At 47.8% G+C, this 16,373-nt stretch overlaps 1 protein-coding gene and 1 pseudogene across 6 annotated transcripts in view; one reads left to right on the plus strand and one right to left on the minus strand.

The window, feature by feature from the left end:
- Nucleotides 1-16,373, plus strand: part of LOC310794898 (E3 ubiquitin-protein ligase TRIM35-like) — a 571,381-nt pseudogene that overhangs the window by 437,609 nt on the left and 117,399 nt on the right. The window lies entirely within an intron of this gene.
- The window catches only part of LOC310794761 (voltage-gated potassium channel subunit beta-2), a gene marked incomplete at both ends in the record, with an annotated part of 67,160 nt that overhangs the window by 20,232 nt on the left and 30,555 nt on the right, over nt 1-16,373 (minus strand). For all 5 annotated transcript variants that reach the window (XM_083656797.1, XM_083656796.1, XM_083656793.1 and 2 more), the window contains one exon: nt 1,659-1,702. In XM_083656797.1, coding sequence (XP_083512923.1) covers nt 1,659-1,702 — 44 coding nt within the window. The remainder of the gene's footprint in view (nt 1-1,658; nt 1,703-16,373) is intronic.

A 16,373-nucleotide genomic window follows, 5' to 3' on the forward strand; every position in this document is an offset into this window, starting at 1 on the left:
ATCTCTCCTTCTCTGTTCTCTCCTCCTCCACATTTCCTATTTTCTCCCCACCTCCCCCCTCTCCATTGCTCATTCTCTCCCCACCTCCTCCCTCCCCCTGCTCTCTTCTCCCCCACACCTCCCCTCCCTTCCCCTCTCCTGCTCTCTCCTCTTGCTCCTTCCCCACCTCCTATACCCTCCAGCATCTCCCATTCCCTCCCCACCCCATCACTCTCTCACATTCCCCCTGCTCTTCTCCCTTCTCCTGCTCTCTCCTCTGCTCTCCCCTCATTCCTATATTTTCTATATTATCAATTGTTCAAATGTTATCTTTATTCTGTATATTCTTGTTACTGTTGTGTCAGCTAGAATCAGCTAGACATACTTTCTGTGAAGCCCTCTGAGACATGCTTGTGAATTAGGGCTATATAAATAAACTTGACTTGACTTGACCAGACAGGACACCCTCAATCACACTCACCTAATCCCAGACAGGACACACTCAATCACACTCACCTAATCCCAGACAGGACACTCTCAGTCACACTCACCTAATCCCAGACAGACAAGACACCCTCAGTCACACTCACCTAATCCCTGACAGGACACTCTCAGTCACACTCACCTAATCCCAGACAGACAGGACACCCTCAGTCACACTCACCTAATCCCTGACAGAACACCCTCCGTCACACTCACCTAATCCCAGACAGGACACCGTCAATCACACTCACCTAATCCCAGACAGGACACCCTCAGTCACACTCACCTAATCCCAGACAGACAGGACACCCTCAATCACACTCACCTAATCCCAGACAGACAGGACACCCTCAATCACACTCACCTAATGCCAGACAGAACACCCTCAATCACACTCATCTAATCCCAGACAGGACACCCTCAGTCACACTCACCTAATACCAGACAGGACACCCTCAGTCACACTCACCTAATCCCAGACAGACAGGACACCCTCAGTCACACTCACCTAATCCCAGACAGACAGGACACCCTCAATCACACTCACCTAATCCCAGACAGGACACCCTCAATCACACTCACCTAATCCCAGACAGGACACTCTCAGTCACACTCACCTAATCCCAGACAGGACACCCTCAGTCACACTCATCTAATCCCAGACAGGACACCCTCAGTCACACTCACCTAATCCCAGACAGACAGGACACCCTCAGTCACACTCATCTAATCCCAGACAGGACACTCTCAGTCACACTCACCTAATCGCAGACAGGACACCCTCAGTCACACTCACCTAATCCCAGACAGACAGGACACCCTCAGTCACACTCACCTAATCCCAGACAGGACACCCTCAGTCACACTCACCTAATCCCAGACAGACAGGACACCCTCAGTCACACTCATCTAATCCCTGACAGGACACCCTCAGTCACACTCATCTAATCCCTGACAGGACACCCAGGTCACACTCATCTAATCCCTGACAGGACACCCTCAGTCACACTCATCTAATCCCTGACAGGACACCCTCAGTCACACTCATCTAATCCCTGACAGGACACTCTCAGTCACACTCATCTAATCCCTGACAGGACACCCTCAGTCACACTCCTCTAATCCCAGACAGACAGGACACGCTCAGTCACACTCACCTAATCCCAGACAGACAGGACACCCTCAGTCACACTCACCTAATCCCAGACAGGACACCCTCAGTCCAGATTTGCCCAGATTTCTGTTGACAGAAAAGGAAAGCAGTCTAGTGAGAACAGGCCATGGATTACAAATCACTTAAGTGCAGTGAGAAGACGAGCATAATGGAATCTGTGGTGGAATAAGAGAGAACGATCAATATCACAAACTCTGGACACATTGACCCGGACTAAACTATGTCTGGCTTCGTCTCCATTGGGACTTTGGGAGGGAGTTGCATCACTCTGTACAGAGTGCACAACAAAGGAAACACATTGATCACAGACAGCCTTGATTTGCTACCGGGTAAACAAAGTGAATGGGAATAAAGAAGACACAAACAACATTGTCCAATAATAAGTTAAAGCCAGGGGGGTAATGGAGGATAAACCCTTAAACTTAAAACAGTTTATTTATTCACGATATTAGATTTTTTTTGGCCGATATCCGATATGCCGATATTTTCCAACTCTTCTGGCTGATCGCCGATACCGATAGATGCGCACATCCCCCCCCCCCCCCCCCCCCACCTCATTTCAGAGAACATCAAGTCTATCCTGTAGTGGAATTAACACATTATTTGTTTAGTGGAGCAGAGCGGAGATCCGCTTCGTGGGGACGCGTCTGGTTGGACACAGGCGTTCACTAACACTAGACAGGCTACGATCAGCTCCGGTGTCCGCCTCGCGGTCGTAATGCAACGTTTCCTGGTGGAATCTCAATCTGCCCGGCTGCAGAAAAGAGAAAAAATTTGAATGGATGCGCGTCAGAGGAGATTTAGAAGTGAGTAGACGCAAAGCCGTCTGAAAAAGAAGTAGGTAGACGCCGGCGTCTACCCTCCACTACACCACTGGGTGGTCAGCTGTACACAGAGGTAAACAATCATCAGTGTGAACTAGTCAGGCAAAGCAGCGGCGATGCCCCTGGGCAGCCTTGGACAATGCCAGCGAGGAGGAGGCGGGGACGCGCTCCCATTCTCCGCTGCCTCGTTGTTCCCTCGCTCCTCTGAGGCGGGGACGAGCTTCCATTCTCCGCTGCCATGTCCTTCCCTCGCTCCTCTGAGGCTGCGCATCTCTATTCTAACCAGCCGCAACATCCAAGGCCACCTATCTGTCTCCTTCCTCTATCTGTCTCCCTCCTCCATCTGTCTGCCTCCTCTGAGTTTAGTATTGTACTCCCGGAGTATTCAGCCCTGAAGGTTTGAAACGTGATTGGCTGGATGTGCTGCCCTTTGAGTGTAACAGATTGAAAATGTACGCGACGACAACCTTCGCAGCCAACGGCAACCGGCGCTTATATAAAGCTGCGAGGGAGAAAAACAAAGACGTCTGCCGGCTACCTTGGGACGTGAAAGGAGCTGCGCTAAATTGACTTCAGTTATTTGTGTGAAAGCCCAGAGACGATCGAGGAGAGAACATTGCGGCTCTGTGGCCTGTGCTGAGGGACCGACAGGCCAGGCGAAATGACCGAATGCGGCTTGAAAAGCAGACATGGCAAACAAATAGCTACACACCTCCATGTACAATGTACAGCGTGCACATCGAAGGTTCTATAAAGGCATCCTCATCTTGTGAAAACATTCCCATTTTGGGGTTTGCAACAGAGGTCCTCACTCAAAGATTCACCCTATTTTTGTGCTGTCAGTATGGCCACTGTTGTGTGAGACCTCAGAACGTGATGAATCCAAACTTAACAGTTAAATCCAGAAGTGTCTCCTAAGCAGCACCGAGTGAACACCGACCCTCTCCATCACCTCCACCCACACACTCAGAAGGAGACATTAGCTGACGGACCTCTTACGACCCTTTCTGGGTCACAAACTCCTTCAAGATTTCCAAGACGAGCCCGTTTGAACGACAGCGTACGTAGTCTAAAGGCGTTCAAAAATAAACCCAAAGTCACGTCCAACAAGCTAGAGAAGGCACGTCCGCCATTTAGGCATAATGCTTTAACACAGGGCGTAAAGCAATGAATGCTGACTGAGTGAATATTCAACACACACTATTATAATTTTGTTTCAATATTTTATTTTCAATTTTTATAGAAGAATAATAATACACGAACAAGACAAACAGGCTCAGACACAGGAAAGAAAAGAAAAACGAAACATAACATACATCATCGACGTTCAACATTACAACATGTTGCTACCAGCCGCATAAGGTGCTTATGTTTGTCATGTGCATGGGGTCCCACGCCAAGGGGTCCACCAGAAACCAGAGGTGAGAGCCTCAGACACTATTCATTCTTAACCTCATCAAAGTACGCCCCGAAATGGGTCCCAAATAGTCAAGAACCTTTCAAGCGAATTGGCTCTCAGGGGAGAGAACAGAGATCATGTCCATCAGCCACACCCGAAAAGAGGGTGAAGAGGAGGACTTCCATTCCTTCAGAATGAGTTTTTTTTTTTTGGCGACAGTTGTCCCGAGTGTCAGAGATTGTTGCGCAGCTGTAGGGAAGTTCAGAGAGGACTCCGAGCTGCCTCGGGTTGCAGGGCTATTTTGTAGCCCTTACAGCAGTGGTTCTCAAATGTTTTCACACCAGGGACCCCTAAACTGACAAAAATTAGACCATGGACCCTTATTTCATAGGATTTTGTCCCACGGTCCCCCATATGATAATAAGATTGATGCTTTTAGATGTTTTATTACAGAAAGTGTATAAAACCCATGACCAAAATAGTCATTGTGTCACTTATGAATGGAATTATAGCGAAAATAAATTACCCCCCTTTTGGCTGGGGACCCCAGGGAACCCCTGGGGGTCCCTGGACCCCCATTTGAGAACCACTGCGTTGAGTACCAGTCAAATGTTTTGGAACAGAACCCCCGTTAGTGATGGGCAGAACCAGAAGGCATGAGATAACACACAGTATTATTAATCTATAAACCTACAGTAGGTTTATATAGTAGTAGTATAACTGTGGAGCCCTAGGGGTCACCTGGTACCAAAAATGTATATGTGGATGTCAGTGGGCATGGTTCTCTTACATTTTAATTCTTTAAAATCCTTTAGGCTGATCCAAATCTCTCATTTGGATCAGCACGCATGCACGTACACACACCAGCTAAATGAAAAGAGAATCATGTCTTTTTACCCAAACCAATCTCAGAAAATCGTAGTCGATTAATCGATTCGTCGATTGACAGAAAATGAATCACCAACTATTTGTTTATAATCGATTAATCATTTAGACACATCTTCAAGGACGAAATACTAAAATTCTCTTGTTCCACGTTGTTAAATGTGGAAAATGTCTGGTTTCTTTAGTCTTCTATGACAGTCAACTGATGATCTTTGGGTGGTGGACTGTTGGTCAGGACAAGAGAAGACATTTGAGGACATCATCTTGTCTTTTGGGGGAAAAAGTGATCGACATTTTGTGACATTCTATCCACCTTATTTTTTAATGCCCCGCTGTAAAATAATTATGGGTGCAAGATCCGGTCTAGAACGTGACTGATTGTTGCAGCTGGCGCATTTCCTCGTTAAAACTCCGACGCTGGGGAAAAAAGTTGCTTGTCACAATAAATAACACTCGTTTGACTTATTTGAGGGAATGTAATAATTTTATCCATCACAACTCGGGATATTTATCGACGAGATTTTTGCCAAGCTGGAGCTGATTTGCTCCGTCCGCCTGCAGCTTTGAAACATCGTTTACAGACGCGTGTCAGCAACGTAACGGGGGGGATGATTACACCGGAAGAGGCACCCATATTTCATATTGCATCATGGCAGCGAGAAATAAGGTGGATAGACCAAAGGACCAATCGATTAGCCGAGAAAATGATGGTCAGAGAAGAGGAGAGGAGGTGATGAAGACCATCTGCTGACACGGAGCCCCAAGGACAACATGACATGATGCAGTGCACACAGAGCACAGTGGAAGCTCTACACTGACTGTTTTTTTTTCTCTCTGTCATATTTTCAACATGGTTTAACATGGAGGCCAGTGGAGAGGCATAACCCACCCAACCTGACAATCTGCTCTGTTGCCTCATATTCATGTTCCACCAACGTTGAATCTCTTACAGTGCGGTTGAGGCCAACACAGTCTCACAGAAAATTGTATAATACCAACGTTTTGGACCAACGTTGCTATTTTACAATTTCGGCTCGAAAATTGTAAAATAGTAACGTTCTGAGATTTTAGGGTTAGGATTAGAGTAGGGGGAGGGGTTAGAAACAGAAAATCTCCGTAAAACACGCCCAAACCACGCCCATCGCTGTAGACACATACGTTACCATTTTACAATTTCTTAGCCGAAATTGTAAAATAGCAACGTTTGTCCACAAACGTTGCTATTTTACAATTTTTTTGGAGATCGGGTTGTTGAGGCAGCAGCATCAAACAACTTGACTCTATAGTCCTAAGCTCTTGACTGTGGAAGTGGGAAGATTTGCACGTTTTTTTGGTGCCATCTTTAGTGCTAATTATGCCATTGTTGTGGCCGTTTGAAGTGAATTTGTTCTTTGGTCAGCAATTTGGTCAGTCATTTTTTGCTACAGTATCTATCTACACATTTAAAATCACCCATAGACAAACTGGATCAGACATCACTTGTTTTTTTATAATTTCTAATGCCATGTCAGGGCTTTAGCTGTGTGTGTGTGTGTACTGTGTAGGGCTTCAGACTGAAACATAGCTACAAACACTACAGTAACTACACAGGATATATCGCAATGAATCAACTGTTTTTACCAATTGGGATGGGACAATACAGTATGTGTTCTTTTTTATATTTTATTTTCAGTTTTCAGAACACCAAAAAACAAACAAACTCAGACACATGGAATGAAAGAGAGAGATGTTAACAACATGGTGCTACCAGCTGCTAGAGGTGTCTTGTGCTTCCAAGAGATGTCATACATGGGATCCCACGCAAGGGGTCCATGAAGAACCAGCCGGGCGAGTCTCAGTGGTCGCCACTATAACCTCATCAAGGTAGGCCAAAAACGGGTCCCAGATAACCGAAACATTTCCAAATGAGTTGGTCCGCAGGAACCTGAGTCGCTCCATTTGTATAACGAAGATCATGTCTGCCAACCACGGCTCAAAAGAAGGAGAGGGGGACCTCCATTCCTGCAGAATGAGTTTCTTGGCGACAATAGTCCACTGTGTCAGAGACTGTTGCAGGGACAATATGTTTATCTCAGGATACCATTTGATACATATGGGCTTATTCCATAGTAACCACGACACAATGTAACCAGAGACCATCTTGCGATAAGATCACACCAGCCGCAACGCCCGCGACTTAAAAACGAATGTTCAGACCACGCTCATTTTCAAACCAAACCCCCATTTTGATGTCACCCTTTGCGCCTGTGGTAGCTCCCAGCCACTAGGTGTCTCCGACATCACATTTTGCCATGACTGGCAGCAACCCATGTTAAGGGCTTGCCTAGGGGTGGAGCGGGATTCAATCCACCGACCTCCCGCTTCCAAAGCGCACGGGGTGACCACTACGCCAAGAGTGCCATCTCCCTCGGTGGAGCAGGTTTTAACAGGCCTTTATACTGGGGAGTGAGTTTAACCAACTTACCGGTACTCGCTACCACTCAGGACTCACGAGGACTCACAGTCATAATGCCATTACACACACACGCACACACACACACACACACGCGCGCACGCACGCACGCACATACACACACACACACACACACACACACACACACACACACACACACACACACACACACACAAGGTGAAAACAATACCAGCCGACGCTGTCATGGCTGGTATCAAATAGTTTCATGACATTTATAAGTATGACTGTGCAGAAGGATGTTTGTGTCTGAGCCACTAATATCTCTGGCAGTGGGACCGAGTTGCTAGAATGTAAACAACCATCCCAACACGAGGATGAAAAAAGATACATCCATCTAAGTCATGTTGTTGTTCAGAAGCTAGAAGCCCTGGTGGAGAGGTCAGGGTTTGCTAAGCCCCAAATCCCCCCACCTCACTGACCTCCACCGGGTCGAGGCCAAAGGGAGCGACCAGACGTGACACGCACAATACTCCATCTTTGTATATAGGTACTGTTGGCAAAAAAAATAAAAAATAAAAAATAAAAAATAATATATATATATATATATATATATATATATATATATATATATATATATATATATATATATATATATATATAGTCTCTCTAAATTCATATGAATCCAAGATAGTCCATTTTGAATTCAGGTTACAACACCAGACAATATGGAAACAGTCCAGGGGATTGAATCCTTTCTGAATACTAAAATAACTATTACACTATTAAATACTGACACAACTTTTCAAATCAACAGCAGAAATCCCACAGGAATAACACGGCGCATCACAACAGACACGGTTATTCCCCTCATATTAAAGCTTAACCAAGAAGCTATTAACTGCTATTAGGGTGAGGGTGAAATGAGACTGGGAATAGGAGAGTCAGGCTCCTTCAGGTCCTCCTGTGCTGATGTGAATAGGAGAGGAGGTCTCCTTCAGGTCCCCCTGTGCTGATGTGAATAGGAGAGGAGGTCTCCTTCAGGTCCTCCTGTGCTGATGTGAATAGGAGAGGAGGTCTCCTTCAGGTCCTCCTGTGCTGATGTGAATAGGAGAGGAGGTCTCCTTCAGGTCCCCCTGTGTTGATGTGAATAGGAGAGGAGGTCTCCTTCAGGTCCTCCTGTGCTGATGTGAATAGGAGAGGAGGTCTCCTTCAGGTCCTCCTGTGCTGATGTGAATAGGAGAGGAGGTCTCCTTCAGGTCCCCCTGTGCTGATGTGAATAGGAGAGGAGGTCTCCTTCAGGTCCTCCTGTGCTGATGTGAATAGGAGAGTCAGGTTCCTTCAGGTCCCCCTGTGCTGATGTGAATAGGAGAGGAGGTCTCCTTCAGGTCCCCCTGTGCTGATGTGAATAGGAGAGTCAGGTTCCTTCAGGTCCTCCTGTGCTGATGTGAATAGTAGAGTCAGGTTCCTTCAGGTCCTCCTGTGCTGATGTGAATAGGAGAGTCAGGCTCCTTCAGGTCCTCCTGTGCTGATGTGAATAGGAGAGTCAGGTTCCTTCAGGTCCTCCTGTGCTGATGTGAATAGGAGAGTCATGCTCCTTCAGGTCCTCCTGTGCTGATGTGAATAGGAGAGTCAGGCTCCTTCAGGTCCTCCTGTGCTGATGTGAATAGGAGAGGAGGTCTCCTTCAGGTCCTTCTGTGCTGATGTGAATAGGAGAGGAGGTCTCCTTCAGGTCCTCCTGTGCTGATGTGAATAGGAGAGGTGGTCTCCTTCAGGTCCTCCTGTGCTGATGTGAATAGGAGAGGAGGTCTCCTTCAGGTCCTCCTGTGCTGATGTGAATAGGAGAGTCAGGCTCCTTCAGGTCCTTCTGTGCTGATGTGAATAGTAGAGTCATGCTCCTTCAGGTCCTCCTGTGCTGATGTGAATAGTAGAGTCATGCTCCTTCAGGTCCTCCTGTGCTGATGTGAATAGGAGAGGAGGTCTCCTTCAGGTCCTCCTGTGCTGATGTGAATAGGAGAGTCGGGCTCCTTCAGGTCCTTCTGTGCTGATGTGAATAGGAGAGTCAGGCTCCTTCAGGTCCCCCTGTGCTGATGTGAATAGGAGAGTCGGGCTCCTTCAGGTCCTCCTGTGCTGATGTGAATAGGAGAGTCAGGCTCCTTCAGGTCCCCCTGTGCTGATGTGAATAGAAGAGTCAGGCTCCTTCAGGTCCTCCTGTGCTGATGTGAATAGGAGAGTCATGCTCCTTCAGGTCCCCCTGTGCTGATGTGAATAGGAGAGTCATGCTCCTTCAGGTCCCCCTGTGCTGATGTGAATAGAAGAGTCATGCTCCTTCAGGTCCCCCTGTGCTGATGTGAATAGAAGAGTCAGGCTCCTTCAGGTCCTCCTGTGCTGATGTGAATAGGGGAGTCAGGCTCCTTCAGGTCCTCCTGTGCTGATGTGAATAGGAGAGTCAGGCTCCTTCAGGTCCCCCTGTGCTGATGTGAATAGGAGAGGAGAACCCTTCAGGTCCCCGTGTGCTGATGTGAATAGGAGAGGAGGGCTCCTTCAGGTCCCCGTGTGCTGATGTGAATAGGAGAGGAGGGCTCCTTCAGGTCCTCCTGTGCTGATGTGAATAGGAGAGTCAGGCTCCTTCAGGTCCTCCTGTGCTGATGTGAATAGGAGAGGAGAACCCTTTAGGTCCTCCTGTGCTGATGTGAATAGGAGAGGAGGTCTCCTTCAGGTCCCCCTGTGTTGATGTGAATAGGAGAGGAGGTCTCCTTCAGGTCCTCCTGTGCTGATGTGAATAGGAGAGGAGGTCTCCTTCAGGTCCCCCTGTGCTGATGTGAATAGGAGAGGAGGTCTCCTTCAGGTCCTCCTGTGCTGATGTGAATAGGAGAGTCAGGTTCCTTCAGGTCCCCCTGTGCTGATGTGAATAGGAGAGGAGGTCTCCTTCAGGTCCCCCTGTGCTGATGTGAATAGGAGAGTCAGGTTCCTTCAGGTCCTCCTGTGCTGATGTGAATAGTAGAGTCAGGTTCCTTCAGGTCCTCCTGTGCTGATGTGAATAGGAGAGTCAGGCTCCTTCAGGTCCTCCTGTGCTGATGTGAATAGGAGAGTCAGGTTCCTTCAGGTCCTCCTGTGCTGATGTGAATAGGAGAGTCATGCTCCTTCAGGTCCTCCTGTGCTGATGTGAATAGGAGAGTCAGGCTCCTTCAGGTCCTCCTGTGCTGATGTGAATAGGAGAGGAGGTCTCCTTCAGGTCCTTCTGTGCTGATGTGAATAGGAGAGGAGGTCTCCTTCAGGTCCTCCTGTGCTGATGTGAATAGGAGAGGTGGTCTCCTTCAGGTCCTCCTGTGCTGATGTGAATAGGAGAGGAGGTCTCCTTCAGGTCCTCCTGTGCTGATGTGAATAGGAGAGTCAGGCTCCTTCAGGTCCTTCTGTGCTGATGTGAATAGTAGAGTCATGCTCCTTCAGGTCCTCCTGTGCTGATGTGAATAGTAGAGTCATGCTCCTTCAGGTCCTCCTGTGCTGATGTGAATAGGAGAGGAGGTCTCCTTCAGGTCCTCCTGTGCTGATGTGAATAGGAGAGTCGGGCTCCTTCAGGTCCTTCTGTGCTGATGTGAATAGGAGAGTCAGGCTCCTTCAGGTCCCCCTGTGCTGATGTGAATAGGAGAGTCGGGCTCCTTCAGGTCCTCCTGTGCTGATGTGAATAGGAGAGTCAGGCTCCTTCAGGTCCCCCTGTGCTGATGTGAATAGAAGAGTCAGGCTCCTTCAGGTCCTCCTGTGCTGATGTGAATAGGAGAGTCATGCTCCTTCAGGTCCCCCTGTGCTGATGTGAATAGGAGAGTCATGCTCCTTCAGGTCCCCCTGTGCTGATGTGAATAGAAGAGTCATGCTCCTTCAGGTCCCCCTGTGCTGATGTGAATAGAAGAGTCAGGCTCCTTCAGGTCCTCCTGTGCTGATGTGAATAGGAGAGTCAGGCTCCTTCAGGTCCTCCTGTGCTGATGTGAATAGGAGAGTCAGGCTCCTTCAGGTCCCCCTGTGCTGATGTGAATAGGAGAGGAGAACCCTTCAGGTCCCCGTGTGCTGATGTGAATAGGAGAGGAGGGCTCCTTCAGGTCCCCGTGTGCTGATGTGAATAGGAGAGGAGGGCTCCTTCAGGTCCTCCTGTGCTGATGTGAATAGGAGAGTCAGGCTCCTTCAGGTCCTCCTGTGCTGATGTGAATAGGAGAGGAGAACCCTTTAGGTCCTCCTGTGCTGATGTGAATAGGAGAGGAGGACCCTTCAGGTCCTCCTGTGCTGATGTGAATAGAAGAGTCATGCTCCTTCAGGTCCCCCTGCGCTAGAGGGGGATAGAGGGGTTTTCAGGAGATGTAACACTCTCTCCGGAGGCCATATTGGGGGTCCTCGACTCCTGGGCAATAGCATCTGAACAGGTGATTGTAGATTCTAGATTATGACTTGATCGCCTCAACAGAATTCAATAGACATGGATGCTTTCTGTGCCGTTTCTGAGGTAACTGATTTCAGCCATCTGATATGGACTCTTCTCAAGCTGTTTTGGAGCAGATCTAAATCTAATCTAAATGTGGAAACAAAACTTACCGTATCAAACTATTCCCTCCTAATACAGCCACGCACCGCTACAATATTTTCCGGGTACCAGCTTTACTTCCAGGCCTGGATGTTAGATATTATTAAGACACTATTTGCGCACAGCTGATTCTCCAGTGGAGCTCCACGATGGAGCCCGCTGATTGATGGCTCAGCTACAAAACTTCTATGGAAAATGCATGGAATGGCACATAAGCAATGATGGAAGATGGTAGATGAACCAGAGAGAGAGGATACTGGCTTTAAACACACTACACACACACACACACACACACACACACACACACACACACACACACACACACACACACACACACACACACACTAGGGGTGGGGGGGAAATCGATACACCATAGTATCGCGATATTTTGTCTGACGATGTTGTATCGATATTTGGATGCCAAGTATCGATATTATTATTATTATTATTTTTATTTTTTTGCAGGCCATTCCAGGCCACTGGGCATCTGCCCGAAGCGCCCGATGTTCCAGTCCGCGCCTGCAGTGGCGTATTGAGTCCAGAGAAGCTTAATAATGTAGCCTACGTGTGGGGCCAAAACAAAACAAAACAAAAAAACACCGCATGTTTTACTTCCGGTGAGGTCAAGGAAAACGTAGGAAAAGGAGTTAGACAATATATCGAAATATCGCAATATTCAATATATCGCAATACTAGCCTATCGCAATATCGCAATACTATGGTATCGTGACTCAAGTATCGTTTTAGTATCGTATCGTGGGCATCTGGTGATTCCCACCCCTAACACACACGCATGCACACACACACACACACAGACACACTTGCGCGCGCACACACAAACAACAATGCCAATGGAATGCCAATTGGAATTTCCAAATGACATTAGAAACCTGGAATCTCAGACCAGGATAGAAATATCAAAATAGAGCAGTGTGGGAAATTGAAAGCACTGCTGGGTCACTCTCCTTGTATGGACCATGCAGGGCTCTTCAGGCCAGGAAAGCCAAGAAACAAGCAGCTTGGAATAGAGCTCAACAGTCACGTGACACCTTTTGCCCCGGAAGTGAGTTTCCAATTCATTTTCTCCATTGACATTTAGAAAAATCCTTATATAACGAGTTTTAAGGCTGGAACCAAGACACCCCGTGACCTACTGAATCGTGAGTGACCATAAAACATTGGTGGACACAGTTGGAGCAAAAACAAAAAATGAAGACAGGGGGGAAAAAATGCCCTTGTATTTATTGTGTTCCCCAGAGGTCTATGTACAGAAGGTATCCATGCCTGTGTTCCCCTGAAGAAACAGAGGTCTATGTACAGACTGTATCCATGCCTGTGTTCCCCTGGAGAAAAGAGGTCTATGTACAGACTGTATCCATGCCTGTGTTCCCCTGAAGAAACAGAGGTCTATGTACAGACTGTATCCATGCCTGTGTTCCCCTGAAGAAACAGAGGTCTATGTACAGACTGTATCCATGCCTGTGTTCCCCTGAAGAAACAGAGGTCTATGTACAGACTGTATCCATGCCTGTGTTCCCCTGGAGAAACAGAGGTCTATGTACAGACTGTATCCATGCCTGTGTTCCCCTGAAGAAACAGAGGTCTATGTACAGACTGTATCCACGCCTGTGTTCCCCTGAAGAAACAGAGGTCTATGTACAGACTGTATCCACACCTGTGTTCCCCTGAAGAAACAGAGGTCTATGTACAGGCTGTATCCACGCCTGTGTTCCCCTGAAGAAACAGAGGTCTATGTACAGACTGTATCCACGCCTGTGTTCCCCTGGAGAAAAAGAGGTCTATGTACAGACTGTATCCACGCCTGTGTTCCCCTGGAGAAACAGAGGTCTATGTACAGACTGTCTGTATCCACGCCTGTGTTCCCCTGGAGAAACAGAGGTCTATGTACAGACTGCATCCACGCCTGTGTTCCCCTGGAGAAACAGAGGTCTATGTACAGACTGTATCCACGCCTGTGTTCCCCTGGAGAAACAGAGGTCTATGTACAGACTGTCTGTATCCACGCCTGTGTTCCCCTGGAGAAACAGAGGTCTATGTACAGACTGCATCCACGCCTGTGTTCCCCTGGAGAAACAGAGGTCTATGTACAGACTGTCTGTATCCACGCCTGTGTTCCCCTGGAGAAACAGAGGTCTATGTACAGACTGTATCCACGCCTGTGTTCCCCTGGAGAAACAGAGGTCTATGTACAGACTGTATCCACGCCTGTGTTCCCCTGGAGAAACAGAGGTCTATGTACAGACTGTATCCACGCCTGTGTTCCTCTGGAGAAACGGAGGTCTATGTACAGACTGTATCCACACCTGTGTTCCTCTGGAGAAACAGAGGTCTATGTACAGACTGTATCCACGCCTGTGTTCCTCTGGAGAAACAGAGGTCTATGTACAGACTGTATCCACGCCTGTGTTCCCCTGGAGAAACAGAGGTCTATGTACCGACTGTATCCACGTCTGTCTGGCCCCTCATGGTCTTTAACACATTCAGTGCCAAGGACGTCTGTGCACGTCCTAAAAAAAAGTAACGTTCAGTGCCAAGGACGTCTGTGGACGTCCTAAAATCATAATTCATATTATTCCATAATTCTGCTGTTTAAGGTCGTACCCAGCCAGTGAGCATGAATCCCTTCAAGGGATCACACGGCGCCACCTTAAACATCGTCACAGGAGCTGCTCCACCCACCTCAGATCCTTTACTTTGTACAGGAGACAGCGGAGAAAGCCGTGGAAACCGATGCATGCTTTCTGCCAGAGCCTATATATTGCTCCGTCTACAGCGAGAGTGGGCTCGGCTGCATCCGCGCTCACAACTGAGCTCTTATGCTTCTATCTATCTCCACACGATTTCCTAGAAAGGCAGCATCCGAAGCCGAACGGGCCAAGCCTTTTCGTTCAGTCGCGTTTGCCAGCGCGCATCATTTCCTTGATGCCCATCAAGGAAATGATGCGCGCAGCAAAGCTGGGATCTGTCCGGGGCAAAAACGAGTCGAGAAAGCAAACTCTGTGCGTGTGGGAGGAGCCCGCAGCTCAGAGGTGGAGAGGGGGGGGGGGGGGGGGGGGAGAGGGGTGTGTGGCTGCACAGAAACCACACCACACGCCACCACATCAGAAAACACCAGCCAGAGTCAGTGAATGTGCTCGAAATTAGAGTGCAAAAGGTATTCATAAAAGGGGCTATATCTTGGAAAGAAAAAAAAAACGACAGAAAACCCATGAAAGTGCACTTTTTTGAGAGGCTGTAATTTCATAATGGAACTGTCTAGAAACAAAATTTCTTCTTTGGAACAAGCAGGAGTGTTCAATCTTTCATTAAAGTCCAGCCCCGTTAACACATTAAGTGCCATAGACGACCTAACTCGTCTTACATAATCCAGCGCTTAAGTGCCAAGGACGGACTAACTCGTCTTACATAAAGATTTTTTTTTTTTGACGGAGGGACATCAATCAACCCCTTTTACATCTTTGAGATAACTATTTGGAGCAAGAGCATGTGTGTAATCTATTTTACCGACCACTAAGTGGCGACAGAGACCGAGAGAAGCCACAGCCATGGGACCCAAAAGCCACGGGACCAAAAGCAGCCGCCTCTTCGATGGCGATTTTACAGTCAGAAGCCCGAGACACACACACAGAACGGACAGAGATCCCTTCCCCCCAGAGCCGCGCAGCAACACGCGAACACACACACACACACACACACACACACACACACACACGCACACACACACACACCGCGGTAGCAAGCCATTCAAGGAAATGGCGACGCGATTTTACAGTAATCCATTCAAGACTTGTCTTGCCTGAGAGCGGCCGCGCACCGGCAGCAGCACACAGAGAGCGGAGAGCGATTTTTAAAATAGATCATAGGTGAAACACACTTTGAAACACCTCAGAAAGGCCAGAATCAACATCTGCCCATCGCCCACGCATTCCCCGGCCCATCTTGACTCGCACAAGGAGCGTCCGCACGCAGGCAAGCAGGCAGGCAGGCACACAGGCAGGCAGCAGCAAAAGCGCTTCTGACACGCCCGCTGTACAGCCAGGAGGAAGGAGGAGAAGACACACGGAGGGAGGAGTTTGAATGAGAGGGGTGTTTCCTGTTGTTATGGAGGAAATTACTGTTCAAAACTATTGTTTAGAATGTCTGACGGTCTTACTGATGCCAAAAATGAATGGTTAAAGTGACTGTTTCACAAAAAGCCATTTATCTCTGAATAAATTTCCAGACGCTGAAACCATGCTGTACTCAACGGCTAATATCTACATAACTACTAACTCTGCAAACTAACTCTTTTAGACAGAGAAAGCACACATTCTATTAGTTATTTTTAGATAATTGCTGTTCATGAATTCTTAACAGAAAAGAATCCTCGGCTGTTCTAAAATGAGCCAGAATCGTCAAAAACACCCCTGGCACAACTTACCTACAGGAATGAAAACATGGCTGGCATTCAATGTGTTAATATAGCCATAATAGAAAAAATTCTATAGCTGTTTTCAACTGAATGGAAGTGAATCTGGCACAGGCTCCAGACAATTTTACTGAAGCGCTGTGGCACTGAATGTGTTAATAAATGCCAATCTGACCAACCGGGCTCTCGGCTCTCTGGGCTCAGTTGAGAGAGATGCAGT

Source organism: Poromitra crassiceps, assembly GCF_964638095.1.
Source record: "Poromitra crassiceps genome assembly, chromosome: 20".
Lineage (NCBI taxonomy): Eukaryota > Metazoa > Chordata > Actinopteri > Beryciformes > Melamphaidae > Poromitra > Poromitra crassiceps.